General features: G+C 36.0%; 1 protein-coding gene and 1 long non-coding RNA gene across 3 annotated transcripts in view; one reads left to right on the top strand and one right to left on the bottom strand.

Moving 5' to 3' along the window:
• Positions 1 to 21,332, bottom strand: part of SCFD1 (sec1 family domain containing 1) — a 124,051-nt gene that overhangs the window by 15,392 nt on the left and 87,327 nt on the right. The window contains exons 19-21 of one of the 2 annotated variants that reach the window (XM_040476854.1): positions 15,746 to 15,821; positions 7,035 to 7,088; positions 2,298 to 2,350 (exon numbers count right to left, since the gene is read on the bottom strand). In XM_040476854.1, coding sequence (XP_040332788.1) covers positions 2,298 to 2,350; positions 7,035 to 7,088; positions 15,746 to 15,821 — 183 coding nt within the window. The remainder of the gene's footprint in view (positions 1 to 2,297; positions 2,351 to 7,034; positions 7,089 to 15,745; positions 15,822 to 21,332) is intronic. The other variant, XM_040476855.1, reaches the window with a different exon arrangement.
• Positions 233 to 19,559, top strand: LOC121031612 (uncharacterized). Its single transcript, XR_005790803.1, has 4 exons — positions 233 to 402; positions 2,804 to 2,858; positions 17,207 to 17,385; positions 19,350 to 19,559. It is a non-coding gene; the product is annotated as an uncharacterized LOC121031612 (long non-coding RNA).

Below are 21,332 nucleotides of genomic sequence, written 5' to 3'. Positions count from 1 at the left end.
GAATGAGGAAGAATATGCTGGAAGTCTATGTGTCAGTATCTAAAAGGGAGTAGGGCAATCTGTTAACTTTAAGATGAATGAAGAATATGCTAGAAGAAGTGTGTGTGTCAGTATCTAAAAGGGAGTAGGGCAATCTGTTAGCTTTAAAATAAAATTCTAGGGGCACCTGGGAGCCTCAGTCGGTAAAGTGACCGACTCTTGGTTTTGGTTCAGGTCATGATCTCATGGTTCGTCAGTTTGAGCCTCACATCGGGATTCCCACTGTCAGTGCACAGCCCACTTGGGATTCTCTCTGTCCATCTCAAAATAAATAAACTTAAAAAAAAAATTCTAGGAGAAAACTGAGAGGGAGAAGGCAACACTGAGCAGCAGCTCTCATAAGGAATAATATCTGGGTATGAGGTAAGTTGATAAAGTACCTATTTTAGTGGTAAATTACATAAAATTTTACCATACTCAACATAATTTCATAGTTTGTCAGTATCTACATTTGTGAAAAAACTATGTCAACACATGTGGGGGAAGGATAACAATTTAGAGGGGAGATGGGAGGAGGTATTTCCATTTTGCTGTAGCTCATTTCTTTGTATTTATATATTCCACTATATAACATTATATATATTAACCACCATTTCTGTATTTATGTTTTTAAAAAACTTATTTGGTGCCAAGATATCTTATAATAAAGGTATTTTCCAAAGCTTTTGTGAGTCAGATATATATTTGTTTTCAGTGCTAAAACAGGCTATACAAAGAGAGCTTAGATTTTTGAAAATGTCAACCAAGAGGAGAGAGCTATTATCCCTTCCTTAATTATTTAAAGGCTGATTCCACAGCTCTATCATCTTTTCCTCATTTCTATGGCCTGTCTGAATATTCCATAAAAAGGGGCAGAGGTCCACCTGATTGAAACACCTCATCAGTGTTTAACTTCCTTCTGGAGTGTTTTAAGTTCCTCTGAGAGTAGACATGGATGGAATAAGGAGGTGAGACCTAAATAGCACAGTATTACTAGTTATTAATAACCAAGATTAATTGTGACAGAATAGCTCAGAAGGCTGAATCTATTGAAAATGAAACTGAATTCCTCTGTCTTATCAATGCTAATACTCATTATTATGCATAAACTACGGGGAGAATTAAGGTATTTCTCAGTAATTTTTTAAGAAGCAAAACATATCTACCTGTTAGCCATATGCAAATACAAGGAAGACTAAAATGTAAGCTGTGAACTGGAGAGTATCAAGATAGGAAAAGAGTTGTAAATCTACTGTTTCAAAGTGTACAAATCAGTGGTTTTTAGTCTATTTACAGAATTGTACAATCTTCGCCACTGTCTAATTTCAGAACATTTTTATCACCTCCAAAAGAAGCCCCATACCTATTAGCTGTCACTTCTCATTCTCTCTCTCTCTGATAATTTTTGTTAAATTCTTTTGCCAGTGTTATTAGCTGCTGCTTTTGCAACTCTGGTAATATCTCTGGAAAGAACCTTTTAAGTTACCAAAACAATCTAATCATCATCGATCTAGTGATTAGATTATCAATTCTATCTTACAAAGATGCAAAAGCTTGGGATAAAGCAGAAATATAGTTCTAAAGATCCCAAACATAAGATGTAGGCAAGAAACCAGTTGCACCCAAATTTTGGTGCTAAAGATCATTCTAAGAAGGTTTTTTCTTCTCCTAATGCTATTCTTTCTCTATGTCTTGTAGGCTATTTTTCAAACTACCATGAATTAAACCTTGAAACATAATATCCATAATGAAGTAAACAAGTACTTTCCATACCATGTTTGTTACAAAATAAGAGAAATTACTTGTGGAGTATTTCATTGCCATAAAATATTTATAACAATCCATAGGGCCTGGATTTTATGGACCATATAAAAAACAAAACAAAAAAATCCAACAACTAGGTATTCAACATAAAGTTACCACCTTTGCTTCGGTTCAGTAAGAATATTCATTTAAAAACACATTATTCATATTCCCCTTCCCACACACTTTGTAATACTGCCATCTCGTCATTAAGAAAAACCAAAACAACAAAAATATAATGTATTTTTTTGGTGTGTGAGTGTATATACTTGAAAGGAAAAGAACCAAAATGTTAAGTACAATTAGCAATGATTATCTCTAGGTAATGAGATTATACATACTATTCACTTACCAGTCTTCTATATAGTTTGGATATTTAATAAGCAATTATTGATTTGTAACAAAAAATCAATTTTTCCATTCTTGGTGGGGTGGGGAAACCTATAAACAAATTACACAAGTCAAGAGCTGCTTACCTGTCATTGCCCCGTAGCATTTTGGGATCAAAATATCTATAGTCATCAGTTTCCTATTAAAAAAAGCAAACAGAACTTGATTTCTCCTTAGAGTTACGGTTTGGCTTTGAGTATTTTATTTCATTAAGCTTTTAATATGGCAGATTAATTAAATGTGTGTCACTACCACCAACTGAACACTTACTACATGTTAAACATTATCCTAAATGCTTTATTATTTTTTAAATGTTTATTTTTATTTTTGAGGGGGGTTGGAGGGGCAGAGAGAGAGAGAGGGAGACACAGAATCCAAAGTAGGCTCCAGGCACCAAGCTGTCAGCACAAAGCCCAATGTGAGGCTCGAATCTGTGAGCCATGAGATCATGACCTGAGCCAAAGTCAGACGGACGCTTAACCAACTGAGCCACCCAGGTGCCCCAACATTATTCTAAGTGCTTTAGATGAAATTACTCACTTAAACCCCACAACATCTGTGAGGTAGTTACTCTTATCTCTTTTTTTTTCAGATGGGCAACATGGGGTACAGAGAAGTTATAGAACTTTCCTAAGATCATACGACTAGTAAGTAAGGGAACTCCAGACTCTGAACCCAGGAAGTCTAGCTTCAATTCCCAAGCTTCTAACTACTATACTATACTACTATACTATTTCTTGAAAATTTACCATTTTATAAACCAAGTAATTATTTTGTCTTGTTTTCTATTTTAGAGTTTTATTATTTAGTCCTGATTTTACTGAATATACAGACGAGCCAAAACAGGTTCATAATCTTATTTGAAACATTTAAAGTTAGATGTATTCTGAAATTTTGAATTTAAACAGTTTTAGAGGGGCGCCTGGGTGGCGCAGTCGGTTAAGCGTCCGACTTCAACCAGGTCACGATCTTGCGGTCCGTGAGTTCGAGCCCCGCGTCAGGCTCTGGGCTGATGGCTCAGAGCCTGGAGCCTGTTTCCGATTCTGTGTCTCCCTCTCTCTCTGCCCCTCCCCCGTTCATGCTCTGTCTCTCTCTCTGTCCCAAAAATAAATAAACGTTGGAAAAAAAAAAAATAAAAAAAAAAAAAAAAACAAAAAAAACAGTTTTAGATAGCTAATATAATGCATAAACTGTGTATGTAACATTCCCAGCAGGTACCACCCCATCATCTACCACATTAATATTCTATAGCTAAGTATATGAATATTAACATAAAGTAGGATACATTCAAGACTCAACTTGAATTAAAATTAGGTTTTGCCACCAAGTGAGTTATATAACATCTTTCCAATTTGCAGAACTTTGTAGATTTCAGAAGTTGTGTATAAAGGACTGTAGAGAAACTAGCTTCTTGATATTAAAGGAGCTGAGAAGTATTGTTTTACTGCTTGTAACACAATCATTTCCTTTTTTCAAATTTTATTTTAGAGACAGTGAGAGAGCCTGGGAAAGGAGCAGAGGGAGGGAGGGAGGGGGAGGGGGCGAGGGGGAGAGAGAGGGAGGGAGGGAGGGAGAGAGAAGGAGGGAGAGGGAGAGGGAGAGGGAGAGGGAGAGGGAGGGAGAGGGAGAGGGAGAGGGAGAGGGAGAGGGAGAGGGAGAGGGAGAGAGAGAGAGAGAGAGAGAGAGAGAGAGAGAGAGAGAGAGAGAAAATCGTAAGAAAGCTGCATACTCAGTGCTGAGCCCAGTGTGGTGCTTGATCCCACGACCCCAGGATGATGATCTGAGCTGAAAGCAGGAGTGGAATGCTCAAATGACTGAGCTACCCAGGTGCCACTGTAATCACTTCCTAGTCTCTGCCTCTCTCTCCTTCCATAGCACAGTCAGCCAGAGGAATTTGTTCTTTTCTGGAGTGTGGATGGCCCTACCCCAACCTGATCAGTGATAAGCTCTGCATGTATTGCCACCACCTATTCCTGTACTCAGTGGTGGACAGGGTTTAACCAATTACAGAACTTCCAGTGAACTCAAAAGTTGCATCAGAATTCTTTAACACTTAGCTCCAGAAAGCCACTGCCAGCCAGATTTACAAGATAAAAACTATGTGATACTGTCTTAATCCCTTCTTTCAATTTATCCAGTCAAAACAATCAAAGGAGAACACTTAGTAAGTGATTAGAATGCATCTACTATATGACTCTACTTATATGTGGAATGTAAGAAACAAAACAGATGAACACAGGGGAAGGGAAGGAAAAATTAAATAATATAAAACCAGAGAGGGAGGCAAACCATAAGAAACTCTTAACTATGGAGAACAAACTGAGGGTTGATGGTGGGGGGGGAGGTGGGCGGGGGATAGGCTGAATGGGTGATGGGCATTAAGAAGGGCACTTGTGGGGGTTCCTGAGTGGCTCAGTTAAGTGTCTGACTTTGGCTCAGGTCATGATCTCATGGTTCGAGAGTTCAGGCCCTGCCTCAGGCTCTGTGCTAACAGCTCAGAGCCTGGAGCCTGCTTCAGATTCTGTGCCTCCCTCTCTCTGCCCCTCCCCTGCTCACACTGTCTCTGTCTCTCAAAAAGATATAAACATTAAAAAAAAATTTTTTTTAAGTAAAAAAAAAGAAGGGCACTTGTGATGAGCACTGGATGTTATATGTAAGTGATGAATCACTAAATTCTACTCCTGAAACCAATACTACACTGTATTAACTAACTTGAATTTAAATAAAAACTTGAAGAAAAAAAAAAGAATTCATCTAGAATTAGGTTATAGCATTTTCAAGCCTTTGAGATAAGATACATTCAAGATTACTACTAGCTAAGTCTAACACAGTACACTTTGCTAATCTCTTTGGTATTTTGCTAAACTATCTTCAATGCTCCAAATCAAGTTGTCTATCTGGGAACAGGAAAGGAGAAGAGAAAGTACAGGCAGCTGTCTCATCTAGCAGATGGATGAACAAACGCGTTCAAAGCAGAAAAAAATCTACTTTTTCTAATTAAAAAATGTGTCTGTAGTAATGTGCCTTCAGTTATACAGTGAAAGTCAAAAGAACTAATAAAGGAACTTACACAACCTAGAGGAACATTAGAATAAGACCCCAAATTTAGCCATCCATGTATCTATGACAGAATATTGTGGAAAGCATGTGTATATGAGAATGAGTAGCAGGTAGAAATACAGGAATAGTGGGCTTTTGGTTCCAATTCTGCTATTAAAAATGGTGTGACTTGGGATAAGTCACTTAACATCTCTAAAGGTTTCCTCTCCTTTAATTGTTCAAATTACTAATTACTTCTAATTGTTCAAATTACTTCTAATGTTTCCTTAAACTCTAAAGCTCTGTGATTCCATAAAAGGCATGTTTCTTTGCCCTAATCAATATATCATAGTGGTGAAAAATGTGGCCTGCTTAGCTCTGCCATTTATTAACTTTGTGTCCTTGGGCAAGTTAATTAATTTTATTGTGCCAGTTTCATCTATAAAATGAAAATAATAGTATTTTCTTAGAAGGTTCTATTAAGAATTCAATGAAATGTGAAAAATGTTTTGAATGGTTCCTGGCACATAAAAAGGGTACAATATTAGCTATTATCTTTATTACCATCATTATCATCTCAACTTGAAGATTAGGGTCATGCAACAAAGTATCTTAAACTTAACTTCCTTAACCCCTTATAGATTTGGCATCTGCCTAAAATTCTGCATTTATTCGTATTTTTAATCTTTAGTGTTTGGGATAATATCTCTCACATATTTATAGCTTATTATGAATTACTGTTCTCTAAGATAACTAGTTTTAAGTATATACTTCTTTCAGGCTTTCAGGCTTTTCAAGAATTGCTATTTCTTCATATATTCTAGGATGTTTTAACAAAGTCTATTGTTACTACATTGTATACCATTTTCTCTGTATCAACTCCTAGATGGAAGAATCCAATCCCTTATATCTTAACATTATAGACGATTATTCTGTCATTACTTTCATAATTGTAGTTACCCCTTTTGGGGATGTTTTTATTACACTCTTTGTTTCCACATGGGCAGATTTTTAAATACGTTTTTGTTAATTCCCTTTGATATTATAACCATGTTTTAACAATTACAAAAAGTGACACATTGATCTGAAGACTCTGCTCATTCTTAGCACGGGATCCTAAGCCTTGCTGCCAAGTCTATACAGAGATCCAGATCAATCCAAACTAGGGTTTTGATGCTGCCTTTCTTGATTCTAGACTCTTGTGACAACCGCATTCTAGCTGCCATAGAAACAGGATGGGCTGTTTTATGAAACAGATTGTGATGATTTTCACATTCTTTTAGCTTGGAAACCCAGTAAATGCTAAGAATATTTATCGTTCTATCTATCCAACAATTTATCTCTCTCAATTTACTTTTCAGCCCAAAAGAATTTAGTGCTATCTGAACACATGCACTTAAAAATTTCACTTCTCTCCTAATTTAATTTTATAAAGTTAAATTGCTCGGGTACTCTTTATACTACATCAATTGATGCTCAGTAGTTGTCATTTACAGAAACTTGCTCCTTAGGATATATTTTATCTACATTTAATTATACATGAAGAATATAATCTACATTTAATTTGGATGAGAGCTGGCCAGAATAGTTACAGCAGCTGAGAAAACCAATTCTCATTACCTGTGATAATGACTAAAAACAGGCTCTTGGAGAACATGGACTCTTTCTTTCCCTCATGTAGTCTGCTGTGATTAAGTGCACAATGAACTCAGATTTTATTATCTTTCATAAACTGAGTTTGATACATTCACGAATTTACAAGTACAATATTATACGCTACTCACAGGATTTGACTTCATCTCCATGAGATTGTCTAAAATACGAGTAACAGGTAGATTCTGTAAAAAACATAAATATTTTGTTAAATATTAGAAAAATAATCAAAATTGTTCTCTATTAACAAAACAACCAAACCATTTCACATTTAACTATGCTCACTTTTTGATTAAACACATTCTAAAATTAAGAATTCAGTGAATGGTGTCATAGATGTAAATATCCTTGGCACTACTGAAGTTTCCAGAAAAAAAAATATATAATTCTAAATCAAAAGGTCCTTTTAATGTGAAAGTGTAACCAGGTTTCAGTACAAACACGTTTGGGCTTTTCACTTTGTTGGATGTTTGTTTTTTAATACTAGTAATTGCAATCTTCTGATAAAATAAGAATCCCATTTTCCCCCCATTTCTTTTCTGCAGATAGTAAGAGTTTCTTTCAACAGAGTAACTTAGGAGCATCTGGGTGGCTCAACTGGTTGAGCGGTTTACTTTGGCTCAGGTCATGATCTCATGGTACATGAGTTTGAGCCCCACATCTAGCTCTCTGTTGTCAGCACAGAGCCCACTTTGGATCCTCTGTCTCCCTCTCTCTCTGCCCCTTCCCCCACTCACACTCTCTTTTTCTCAAAATAAACATTAAAAAAAAAAAAAAGAATAAGAAGAGTAACTTAAAGTTTGAAGAAACTCAGAGTCTCTCATTTCTAATGTATATTCTTTTAAGTCAGTGGGGCGCCTGGGTGGCCCAGTTGGATGAGCATCCAACTTCGGCTCAGGTCGTGATCTTGTGGTTCACGAGTTCGAGCCCCACGTCAGACTCTGTGCTGACAGCTCAGAGCCTGGAGCCTGCTTCCGATTCTGTGTCTCCATCTCTCTGCCCCTCCCTGATTCATACTCACTCTCTCTCAAAAATAAACATTAGAAAAAAATTTATATTCTTCTAAGCCAAAAAAATACTTGCGCTCTTCCAAAAATGGGGAAATGGATACACACAAATTTTATTGACCATTTTTGTTTTGCCTGGGATAAACTCCAAATTTCCAATGACATACTTCATTGTCTTCTTACAGAGTAAATTTCACGTTGAACATGAATGTTTAATACTGACATTGGCAGAAGATTGCCTCTTGACATGCTTACATGCCAAGTAAGAAATAGTACTGTTCCATTTCAATCTGATGATTTTTATCATTATTTTGAACATAACAACACATGGAATACAGAAAATTTACTAAGTGACTATTATGTCTGTTCAAACTGCATTCCCACTGGGATGATATTCTGTCCACTTTGAACCGATTTCCTTTGTGAACTGTACAGGATGTTCTGTAAAGAATATTTTGTATCTTAGAGACTTCATACAACAAAGGCAACATTAAATCTGATTATTTAAATGTCGATAACAAACACATTACTATTTTACAAAAGTTTTGCTTTCTTTAGGACATAAAATATTTTGTTACTAAAATGGATTATCACTATGGAAAATGCTGCTTTGCCCAGACAGAAAATTTGCATTTCTTTTTTCTTTCTCTATATTAGCAAGTAAAAACCTTTTAAGATGATTTTACCAAGTAAAATTGAAGCTATTTCATTACTCCCTATTTGTGTTGGCCAGGAACTTTTTAATATAAACAAAACACCAAAGGTTCAATCTAACTAAATGTACTTCCTGAATTCTATAATTTAGAATTAAAAAAAAAATAAGGCAGCTCAAAATTTTACCTTTTAAGTTTTGTTTCAAATACAGTTGAGCTTATTCATGCAGGAATAAGTCTAAGCCATGACATTCTCTGAAGAATGACTGGGAGCACATTTAAATCTATAAAAATGCTTTATCCAAAAGAAAAAACTACCCTTATATATTTAACTTCAGTTAACAATAACAAAAGATGATGAAGTGCTTTGCAAAATAACAGGAGGGAATAATTTTTTAAAAACACCTGGAGCAAGAATACATTAAAATTATAAGATTTTACTAAATTAATTTTATACCAACTTCTTAACTTGCATACAACTCTCCACTGTGCTCCCTGAATTGCATTACTAGATCTGTACAATGGAGACAAATTCAGGAAAGATGTTATGTAATGACTAAAGTCATAAGAGTCATACTACTATATTTTTGAAAATACTTGGAAATTTTTGAGTATTTCTACCAGTATCTCATGATAAATCCTCCTGCAGTATAAAAATGAGATTTTTCTAAAAGGTACAACTAAATTTTGGTTTGTATTTTATAGCTCTGTAATACCTACAAACCTGCCAGTCAACAGGTCATTAAATAACGTAAGAAAAATTTCTTTCTAGCAGAATACTTTAGAAGTTCATGAGCCCAGGGACAGTTCTTTGTTTTTGTCTGGTCTTTACAACCACATAACACCCAAAGAATTATTTACCACTGCTGCACCACAGGATATTCACATACTGTCAGTGATTAAGGAAAACTTCAAGTGTAGAGAATGATAAAGGAAAGGCATAAGAAACAGTACAACTTCTGAGTTCTTTGTCACCAACTATGCGATATCCAGGTTTTGTTCTTTGCCTAAGTGAAGGCTTGAATTGAGTTAATCATTTAAAAAATCAATTTTATATTACTAATAATTTATATACAAGACTAACCAACTTTTACTGAATGAAAACAAACTGACCTGTGGCAGCTTACAGCAAAGAATAAACATCAGAAGGAAACCATACAATTTTCTTTGTTCAACAAATGTTACCTTACTCATCTTTAGAAACACAAAAAATTCTGTAGCTCAATAAAAGATATAAATGAAATATAATTAAATAAAAAACTCATTAACTGTTTAAAAAATTCCCAAGCATAGGGGAGCCTGTGTGGCTTAGTCAGTTAAGCGTCCAACTTTAACTTTAGCTCAGGTCATGATCTCACAGCTCCTGAGTTCGAGCCCCACATCAGGCTCTGTGCTGACAGCTCAGAGCCTGGAGCCTGCTTCCGATTCTGTGTCTCCCTCGCTCTCTGCCTCTCCCCCGCTCATGCTCTCTTTGTCTCAAAATAAACAGTAAAAACAAACAAACAAAAGCAAACAAAAAATTCCCAAACATTTTTCAGTGTTTTTGGGAACTGTTTTAGAAATAAAATGTAAAACATTATCGTGTGGGTTAGCATTAAATCTTTATTAGCAGCAAGCTTTACTATAGACATAGATTTGAGAGATAAAAGTCTCATAAACATGAATATCCTACATTAAGGATCACTATTTCTAAAATCCTCAAATTTAGATACATGAACTAGAAATTTTATTTGGAGAAAAAAAAAATAAATTAAAAAAAAAAGGATTCTAAAAACCCTTACTGGTTTTATGACCATAGTTATATGTTCTATGATTTTAGTCACTGGAAAAGGCTGAACAAAAACAATGTTAATCTTATCTATGATGATGTAATTGCTTAAAAACAAACTGAAATAGAATGTGCACAGAAGTTAAAAAACAATCTAAGCAAAGTAATACAGCTTTACACCTAAAACAGTTAAAAAAATTTTTTTCCCTTTAGTTCTCCTAGAATTAGCCACTGTACTCTATACTGCCAGCTGGTCTATAGTGACTATTTCTAATTTTCCCTTTACAGCCTTGGGCTTGGGATGATATTCTGATGCTGAAGTCAGCATTGAGATTGTGACAAGAATTGCTCCTGTCTTGATTATCAAAACCCTGGTGAATGAAAACGAGTTTGTGGACTTCCTTGAATGCTTTTTTTTTCCCCCCCAAGTAAGCTTCACGCTCAACACGAGGCCAACACAGGGCTTGAAATCATGACCCTGGGATCAAGACCTAAGGTGAGATCAAGAGTCATACACTTAACTGACTAAGCCACCCAGGTGCCCCAAGAATGCTTATCTTGAAGACTATGTTAGCCAAGTAACTAATAAGGTGAAATGTGTGGATACCAGAAACACATTGGAAATGAGGAATTATCAACGATATAGGGATGGAAAGTTGTCAGTGAAGTAAAGATAGGAAAAGGGAGGGGGTATAAGATGGATCATCTATTTCCAAAATTTTAAAATTTTATACCAGAAAGGGATCTATGGATGAATCCAATATCCACATCAACATCTTACAGATGAGGAAATAATAAAATATAAAGGGGTGTTTTTTCCATAATCACAGTATGCTAATGGCAATGAAATCAAGAAAATAAGATCACATGGACCCAATAAAACACATCCAGTCCTCTATCACTCAGTTTCAACAATGATCAACTCATGGCAAATCCTGTCTACTCTCACCTATTCCCCACTTTCCTAGGTTGTTTTAAAATAAGTCCTCAATAAAAAATCATTTCAGTCATCAATATTTCAGTATATATTTTCAAAATATAAGAACTCATAAAAAACTATAACACTACTAGCACAACTAAAATAATAACTTAATACAGTAATATCCAGTTAATGTTAAAATTTCCCTATTTCAAACATTTATTGTTGAGTTTTCTCATTCAAATCACAAACTTAAGGGCCACACACTGGAGTTAGATGATACACCTTTTAACTTTTTTTAACCTACTGGTTTCCACTGCTTGCCATTTATTTGTTAATTCATTTTAGAAGAGTGATTATTTTAGCAAACATTCGAAAGTGAAATAGAAAACTTCTAAATTATGCAACTTTGTGCTATATTATTCATCACATTCTTGTACAATTATCCTCGCACAAATAAATTCCAAATCTGTGAATATCATTCAAATGGTTTTATTTGATAGCTGATACTTGTGATGCAGAAAACTTACGTTGCCCAAGAAACGAAGTATAAAAAGCTCTTAAAGGCAACATAGAAAACTGCACATGAGACATCGTATTCTTTTTATTTATAACTTAAAACATTTACTCAGATTAAAAAATGTAAAATAATAGAGATTTTAAGAGTCATAAAGTACTCAAAACTTTACAAGTATGAAAGTGGCAGAATTCATCTCTAGCAGTCTCTTCTCTGGTCATCTCTTTCCTCTTAGTTCCCAAACTGCCCCAGATCTCCCATTGCAGTACTGCTAAATTTTAGAACATTAGGGCAATGTAACTTTTAAAATGGATTTCTATTAGTTTAAACATTTCTAAAACAATAGACTCTTTTTTAATTATTCAACTCACAAAGACTGCACACATATACACACATACATGTATGCACCAAGGTCTGGGAAGGATGTAGAGAAACTAGCACTGTAAGTCAATGCTAGTCGGTATACCTTTTCTGGAGGGCAGCTTGGTATTATTTATTAAGAACAATTAGAAATGTTCACCCTTTTGATTCTATAATTCAACTATAGGAATTTATCAGATAGAAGTAATCAGAGACAATACCCAGAAAAAAATTAACATTTAAATATTAGGTATATATCCATCAGAATACTCTTTTTTTTTTTTTGAAACAATAACAAACGATTGTATTAGACTGTTTTTTTCTTATTTTTCAAAATGTTTATTTATTTTGGGAGAGAAAGTGAGCGAGAGAGCACAGGGGAAGTGCAGAGAGAGGGAGAGAGAAAATCCCAAGCAAGCTCTGCACTGTCAGCAAAGAGCCCAGCGTGGGACTCGAACTCATGAACTGTGAGATCATGACCTGAGCTGAAATCAAGAGTAATGTGCACTTAACCAACTGAGCCATGCAAGTGCCATTTTTTTTTTTTTTAAGTAGGTTCCACACCTAGTGTGGAGCCCATCGTGGGGCTTAGGCTCACAACTTTTGAGATCAAGATCTGAGCTTAGACCAAGAGTTGGACACTTAACCAAATGAGCCACCCAGACACCCCTAAATGTTTTTTAGTATGACTTTTCTTTTTACTTCAAAATATAAAATGAACCATCCTCCCACAACAAAACCATCACATTTATTTCCTCTATGTTGAGCCTAAATGTCTCATTAACTTACACTTTTAAAAAAAATGCATGGTTCTTCTAGTAGTAGTGGCAGAAATATCCTACAAATAGAGATAACTACCAATCATTCCAAAATTTACTTCTGTAAGTGAGAAACTGCCTATTTCAAAGCAGTTTGTTACTTGCAATGTTAAGAAAAGCAAAGGGGTTTGAGGTTACAGATGATAGTTTTTATACTTTATGAACTTTAAACAAACTTGTGTTAGTTTATTGTGTTAGTACAATAAAATATTTAACTAGATCAGTTTAGACACCTATTACAAACATCACTAGTGGACATTTATGTGAATAATAAGCTCAGAAAGTAAATAACAACATTCCAAAAATTAAAGTCTGTAATTTCTCCATACTATGAGCTATTCCACTATTGCGATTTCCTTGTAAGCGTAACCCATTAAGAAAAATATGTAATTCTCCTTAAACATAAATTTAACTACGTGTGGCTAAACAACACCCACTCTATCTACCGAAAGGCAGACATTATCTTAGGAACTGGTGGTTCCCTTTTTGTCTCACATAACAAAATCATCTTGTCCATAGTTAATGCTAAATAACTATCATTATTGGTGGTGTGACAGAGATTCTCTCTTGACAAAACTTTACTCAGGCTCCTCTGAGCCCTCTTTCAATGAGGACTTGACTTCTGAACTTCTGTGTCCATATTTGCACAGCCCACTTTAAAAAGCATCCTGCTAAGTTAGTTTAGCAAGAATCTCTCATTTTCTATACCTGATTACCCTTCTTATCTGGTCAGGTTCCTCATCCTCTCATCTCCCAGGTGATGTCTGATCTCATTGGCCTGCCTTCAGCAAGAATCCTGTTAGGGTGGTTTAGCCAGAATCCTCTTCCATCCCTGATGTTTCCTTTTAGTAATTTTACATCCACTGATTCCTACCCTGGTCCTTGGCTATAAATTCCCACTTTCCCTTGATGTATTTGGAATTGAGCCCAATCTTTCCCCCCAGGTACAAAACCTTACTGTGGTGGTCCCAATTCCTTTCACAGTGACCCCCCCTGAATGTCTGTTTTCCTGTTCTTTCCCAAGTGTCATGAGTAATTTTCTCTTTAACAAGTGCTAGGTTAAACTGTAAAGTACAACACATTAATGTCTGATGTGCCCAACTTCCCATTTTGTATTTTTTTTTTTTTAACTTTTATTTATTATTGAGAGACAGAGACAGAGTATGAGCATAGCAGGGGCGGAGATAGAGGGAGACACAGAATCTGAGGCAGGCTCCAGGCTCTGAGCTGTCAGCACAGAGCCTGACGTGGAGCCTGAACCCACGAACTGTGAGATTATGACCTGAGCTGAAGCTGGACGCTTAACTGACTGAGCCACCCAGGCACCCCTTTCCACCTTTTCACCTTCTGCAGAAGAAAGATGAACAGACTCAGGGAAGCAATGTGAACCAGTAAAAGACTGGATTAAGTACTTACTAGTGGCTCTTTACCAGGAGAGAGGTAGACTGTGAGGGAATGAAAAGAATTCCTAAGAGGGATAATGAAGCTAAAAAGTGTTCCCAAATAATTAGGAAATAGTGCAATCTGGAATGTATCTTAAGTTTGGAAAGTCAAGAGCCCTTTAATTAAATAAAGCATATTAGTTTTTTTCACTGTTCTTTACTTATACTACATGGTTTTTATAATAAAACATCACTCAAATAAAGAACTGAATACTTACTATATATATAGTGCTATGGAAAATTCAAAGATTGGTAAAAAAAATTCCTTGCTCTCAAGGATCTTATCAAGATCCTTATCAAGAAGTAAAACATTCTATGTCAATTATATCTCAATAAAACTGGGGGGGGGCAGAGTAAAAAATAACATCAATACAAAATACTCCATGTAAATACTGTAAGGAAGATGAAAGTATGAAGAAAGCCCAGAGAAAGAAAAGATCAACCTTTTTTCTTAAAACAAGTAAACACTGACTATTCACATCTGAATAACTGATAATCAACTCTCTTAAAAATTTGGGCTTTAAAATCTTTCTCATTATAAATTGAAATATTTATGTGTGAAATATTATGTTTTAGCCTTTCCTTCAAGTATCTCAGTAAAAATAAGTAAAAGAAAAAATATAATAGGAATAATGAAACAAGAATGACAGGATGTTGCGTACTGAAGCTTGGCAAAGAGTTCAGGGAAGATTCCTATACTAATGTTTATTTGAAAATTTCCGTACTGTAAAGTAAAAAACAAATCCTATTTGAAAAGAAACAAAATTAATGATGACTTTCTGAAGCAGAATACTTATATATTAGATTAGCAGAAAAAAAGAAAAACAAAAGTCACTAAAAAATGTTTTCTATTATTATTCCAAACTATTATTCCAAAATGAAGTGTAAAATCAGGCTATACTACTTTTGGGGTAGTTTCATTACCCCAAAACATACATTCTACTTAAAATATTTTATTCTAACTTACACAGACCTTTAGACCTTTAAGTTCATTTGCTTATTCTCTTAATATATGTTAAAACTTATATGCATTAGGTAACAGTTTATTATTCTAAGTAGGGTAAGTTCATTTTTCCAATCAATGTACTTTTACAAACCTGACAGTAGTTAAAGGAAAATCAAAGTGTCAATAAAGTCCAAATGAATTAAAAAAAAAAAAAAGCCTAAAATGACAGAGCCCTGAACTACACGTGTGAAAATATCGTATTTTTAAATATGCCAGAAAGAGGCCCCTTGATTTTACTTTATTCCAAATATTTATAACTTGAATATATCTAGAAGGTATTCTAGCTAAGCAATCAACCTGTCAACATTTATGTTCAAAAATTACCAGAATGTTTTCTAACAAGTATACTCACTTGCTGTTTCAATACCAGGTTCTTCACTCCTTCCATCACAAACTGTGACCCAGTATTCATGACTCGTGATAAGAGACTAGGGACAAAAGAAGAGGATTACCCTAAGTATAACTTATCTTTCCAATTTGTTACAGATAAATCATTTGCCTATTACACATGACCTGCTGAGGCTCGCTGTACCTATCACTTGTATTCTGACTAAACAGTGACCCGAGAATTTTTGCTTCCAGATATCCTGGCTGCAATTTTATCTAACAATAAAACAGTGATAAAATTGTCTATCAATTATTATTAATAAAATGTAAAAATAAAAGCTGCCCTCAAATTAAGCATTTTATTTTTTAAAGTTTATTTATTTATTTTGAGAGAGAGAGAGAGAGAGAGAGAACGAACATGAGTGGGGGGCAGGTGTAGAAGGATGGAGAGATGGAGAGCGAGAATCCCAAGCAGGCTCTGTACTGTTAGTACAGAGCACAACACAGGGCTCCGTCTTATGAACTGTGAGATCATGACCTGAGCCAAAATCAAAAGTTGGACCAACTGACCCACCCAGGTGCCCCTCAAATTAAACATTTTTCCATTAGCATTTGCTTACTTCATGTCCCTGTGTCATGGTATTCCAAACCTTTTCATTATTAGCGTATTGGCTTTGGTGACCTATGATCAGTGATCCTTGCTGTTCCTACTGTAATTATTTCAGGGTGCCACAATCTTTGCTTATGTAAGCTAGCAAACTTAATTGATAAATATAGTGGTGTGTTTTGAATGCTCCATCAACTGCCTGTTTCCCACTCTCTCACCCTCTCCTGGTGCCTCCCTATTCCCTAGGATACAACAATATTGAAATTAGGCCAATTAATAGCCCTATAATGGCCTGTATGTGTTCAGGCGAAAGGAAGAGTTACATGTCTCTCACTTTTATTTATTTATTTTTGATGTCTGATTTTCTTTGTTATTCTTAGAAAATCTCCTTTTGATTGGACTCAGACTAAGAGATGGAGGTTCTCACAGAGGACAGCTTCTGTCTCTTGGCAATCTGTTCCTGGCAGTTTTTTTGGCCTCCTTTATTCTCTTGGCCAAAAGTTGAGCATTTTCTGCAGCCTCTTCCTTCTTTTTTCTTAGTATGCTGTTTCTTCAGAGCAATATGCTGACATCTGTGTTGGAGGACATGTGGAATAACAAGATTGCTGAATACTGAGCGCTTTGGTTCCTGGTTTCTTACCTTCTCTGTTTAGGGACTTTCTCACAGCATACTTGTGGATATCATCTTCTTTAGAGAGACTGAGAAGTCTGTGGATTCTGCTAGCTCTTTTGGGTCCCAGGTGATGAGGCACAGTATTATCAATGAGTCCAGGAATATCCTTCCCCTCCTTTTTTTTTTCCACAATGAGAACAAGTTGAGAACACTAAGACTGACACCCATAATGCAACCTTGAACAGATTTGCATTTTCTTTCCCCAGCCCTCCTTGGTCTGTAGTGGAAATGACCCTTACTCAGAAGGCAGACACAGCCATGGGTCAAAACACTCTGCTTCACTGGGAATCCTTGTTTGTCATTGCCACCACTGATTCAGACTACATAATCCTTCTTCACCCAGAGCATCAGCAGCAATTTCTGTGGCCATATGCCTCCATAAAAGGTAAAAATTCTGTCTGCTGTCCACGTCAATGAGTTTCTGGAAGCCAGTAGCTGAGAAAGAGATGTTCAACTTCATCCTAAAGCAGTCTACCTACCACCTCTGAGGCGCATGAAAAAGAGCACATGTCTCTCACTTTAAATCAAAAGTTAGAAATAATTAAGTTTAGTGAGGAAGAAAGCATGTCAAAAGCTGAGGCAGGCTGAAAGCTAAGCCTCTTGTGCCAGTTAGTCAAGTTGTGAAGGCAAAGAAAAAGTTCTTGAAGGAAATTAAAAGTGCTACTCTAGTGAGCTCACAAATAAGAAAGTGAAACAGACTTAATGCTGATAAGGAAAAAGTTAGAGTACTATGGATAGATCAAGCCAGCCACAAAATTCCCTTCAGCTAAAGCCTAATCCAGAGCAAGGCCCTAACTCTCTCCAATTCTACGAAGGCTGAGAGAGGTGAGGAAGCTACAAAAGAAAAATTTGAAGCTGGCAGAGGTTGGCTCATAAGGTTTAAGGAAGGAAGCCACTGAGAAACTTAACAGAAGGCCATGGGGGAGGGGAAGGAAAAAAAAAAAAAGGTTAGAGAGGGAGGGAGCCAAAACATAAGAGACTGTTAAAAACTGAGAACAAACTGAGGGTTGATGGGGGGGGGCGCGCGCCCTGGGAGGGAAGGGAGGGTGGGTGATGGGCACTGAGGAGGGCACCTGTTGGGAGGAGCACTGGGTGTTGTATGGAAACCAATCTGACAATAAATTTCATATTTCAAAATAAAAAAAAAGGAAGGAAGCCATCTCTGTAAGGTAAGTGCAGGGTGACACAAGAGATGATGGAGGAGTTGCAGCAAGTTATCCAGATATAGCTAAGGTAATGAATGAACGTGGCTACACTAAACAGTTTTTCAATACAGACAAAGAAACTTCTACTGGAAGAAGATGCCATCCAGCACTTAAATAGCTAGAAGAAGTCAAGACTTGGCTTCAATTGGCTGCAAAACTTCAAGGACTCTTATTAAGGGCTATTGCAGCTGAGGACTTTAAATTGAAGCCAATGCTAATTTACCATTCTGAAAATCCCTAAGAATTACCCCTTAAGAATTATGTTACATCTCCTTTGCTGTGTTCTAGAAATAGAACAAAGCCTGGATGACAGCACATCTGTTTGCATGATTTACTGAATATTTTAAGCCCAGTGTTGAAACCTACTGCTCAGAAAAAAAGACACCTTTTCAAATATTACTGCCCACTGCCAACACACCTGGTTACTCAAGAGCTCTGATGGAGATGTACGCTGAAGTTAATGTTGTTTTCATGCCTGCTAAAAACTTATCCATTCTGCAGCCCATGGATCAAGGAATAATCCTGACTTTCAAGCCTTCTGATTAAAGAAATACATTTTGTAAGGCTATGTAACTGTTACAGATAGTGATTGCTCTCATGGATCTGGGCAAACTAAACTGAAAATCTTCTACAAAGGATTTACCATTCTAGATGCCAGTAAGAACATTCACAATTCATGGTAAGAGGTCAAACTATCATCATGAAAAAAAGTTTGGAATAAGTTGACTAAAACCCTCATAGGTGACTTTAAGGGGTTCAGGAATTCAAGGGAGGAAGTAACTGCAGATGTGGTGGATACAGAGAACTAGAATTAGAAGAGCCTGAGGACAGGATTGAAATGCTGTAATCTCATGATACAACTTTAGTGAATGAGGAGTTGTTGCTTGTAGAAGGGCAAAGAAAGTAGTTTCTTGGGAATGAATCTACTCCCGGTGAAGACTGTTGAAATGACAACAAAGGATTTAGAACATTCCATAAATTTTGTTGACAAAACAGTTCCAGGGTTTGAGGGACTGAGTCCAATTTTGAAAGAAGTTCTACTACAAGTAAACGCGATCAAGCTGCGTGCGTGGTTACAGAGAAATCGTTTGTAGAGGAACAGTCCATTGATGCAATAAACCTCACCATTGTCTTATTTTAACAGGACGCAGCCACCCCAACCTTCACGAACCACCATCCTGAGCAGTCAGCAACCATCAATATCATGGCAAGACTCTCCACCAACAAAAAGATTACTGAAAGTTCAGACGATGGTTATCATTTTTTAGCAACAAACTATTAAAAAGCCTCATTTAAAAAAATGTTTATTTATTTATTTAGGGAGAGGGCGCATGCACACGGGGAGGAGAGAGGGTGGGTGAGGGCAGAAAGACAGGAGAGAGAATCCCTAGCAGGCTCCACACTATCAGCATTGAGCCTGAAGCAGGGTTTGATCCCATGAACGGTGATACCATTACCTGAGCCCAAATCAAGAGCTGGATGCTCAATCGACTGAGTGACCCAGGCACCCCAGCAATAACTATTTTTAAATTAAGATATGTACATTTTTTAAAGACAAAATGCTCTTATACCCTTAATAGACTATAGCACAGTACAGATGTAATTAACATGCACAGGAAACCAAAAAATTAATTTTGAGTTGTTTTATTGTATTATTTGCTTTATTGCAGTGGTCTGGAACTGAACCCCCAATACCTTTGAGCTATGTCTATAGGTTTTAGGCAAATTATAATTTGGAGAGAACTCCCTGCTTTCCTGATTGCCTTACTATTAAAACAATAAAATTAATGATAGTAAATCAGGATAACTTGTTTTAGGAATTCAAAACACATCAACATATTGAAAATATATATGGGTGTAAGTATTACAAGTAAGTCAAAAAGTTACTATATTCTCTACATCACAGCAGCTAGATCCAGTCCTGTGTTTATACAATCTCCCCACAATACATAACCTCTATCACATAAAAATGTGAAGCATAACATACCTGGTGAATTTTACCTCAATTCTGAAGAAATGTTTGAGTATTTAACAACAAAAGTAACATCAATAAATGACCTGCCATATTGGGCATATATCTGTGGCTCAATCTCTCATTTGGGATCAAGGGATGTTGTGTGGGACAGAATGGTATTCCTGTATTATGATATCAGAAGGCTAGGGATAGCCTCCAAATCATCGAGATTTTCTTACAACACATTTTATTAAAATCCTCAACTACGAAAGCCACAAGAAATCTTTAGGCTTTTAATATTCAGTTACAATTTTAAGATATGGAACTGGAAAGTCTACTAAATACATGAGAGTAATTTCCAAATGAATTTCCTTTTCCCTATCTTGCCTTTACTCCTCTGTGAAATCAAAGGATGGACAAGGTGGAAATGCTTTAACAGAAACAAGAGAAAGTAATCTTTGTTGGAATGAAGAGTTCAGAGGCAATTCCCTGGTACCAGGCAACTCGAGGCACTGCTCACTTACACAGCACTGTATGAAGGTGAGGCTAGCTGGATTCATTCTGTCAAGCATTTAAAACACTTGCCTAGCTGAGTGTTTTTGCTTTTTGCAAACTGTTCCATTAAAAATGGAAGCTTGAGGTAAAGCTAGAATAAAACTGTTTTCCTCTGGATTGTACACTTTTATTCTAAAACTTAAAGAATTTGAAACAAGTATGGTATGAAAAAGAGTAGTTAGAATTACCTTGTTCAGTTACTTTGAAAATCATGCACACTATAGGATTCTGTGGAGTCAGGAGTCAGACCTAGACCTAGACCTCCTCCTACTATTAAATGATTTCCTCCCTTTAATAGTATGCCTACATCTCTCTTGAAGCTAAATCTTGAGTGCCTAGCTCCAAATCTGTATTACTTATCAACAGTGATATAAAAGTAGCTTTAACCTTCATATAACTTCTGAAAATAAAAAAAATGTAATGTTTTAAGAACAAGGAAGCAAAAGAAGCCAATAGCTCATACCATGTAAAATATATTAACTTACATTTTATTTTAAAAAATGTTTATTTTGAAAAACATTATGTTTTTAATTATTATTTTTTTTATGTTTATTTTTTGAGAGAGAGACAGCAAGCTGAGGAAGGGCAGAAAAAGAGGGAGAGAGAAATCCCAAGCAT

Source organism: Herpailurus yagouaroundi, unplaced genomic scaffold, assembly GCF_014898765.1.
Source record: "Herpailurus yagouaroundi ecotype Mexico unplaced genomic scaffold, PumYag 141, whole genome shotgun sequence".
Taxonomy (NCBI): domain Eukaryota; kingdom Metazoa; phylum Chordata; class Mammalia; order Carnivora; family Felidae; genus Herpailurus; species Herpailurus yagouaroundi.
Note: the sequence above shows the minus strand (reverse complement) of the source record. Positions and strands in the feature narration are given on the sequence as shown.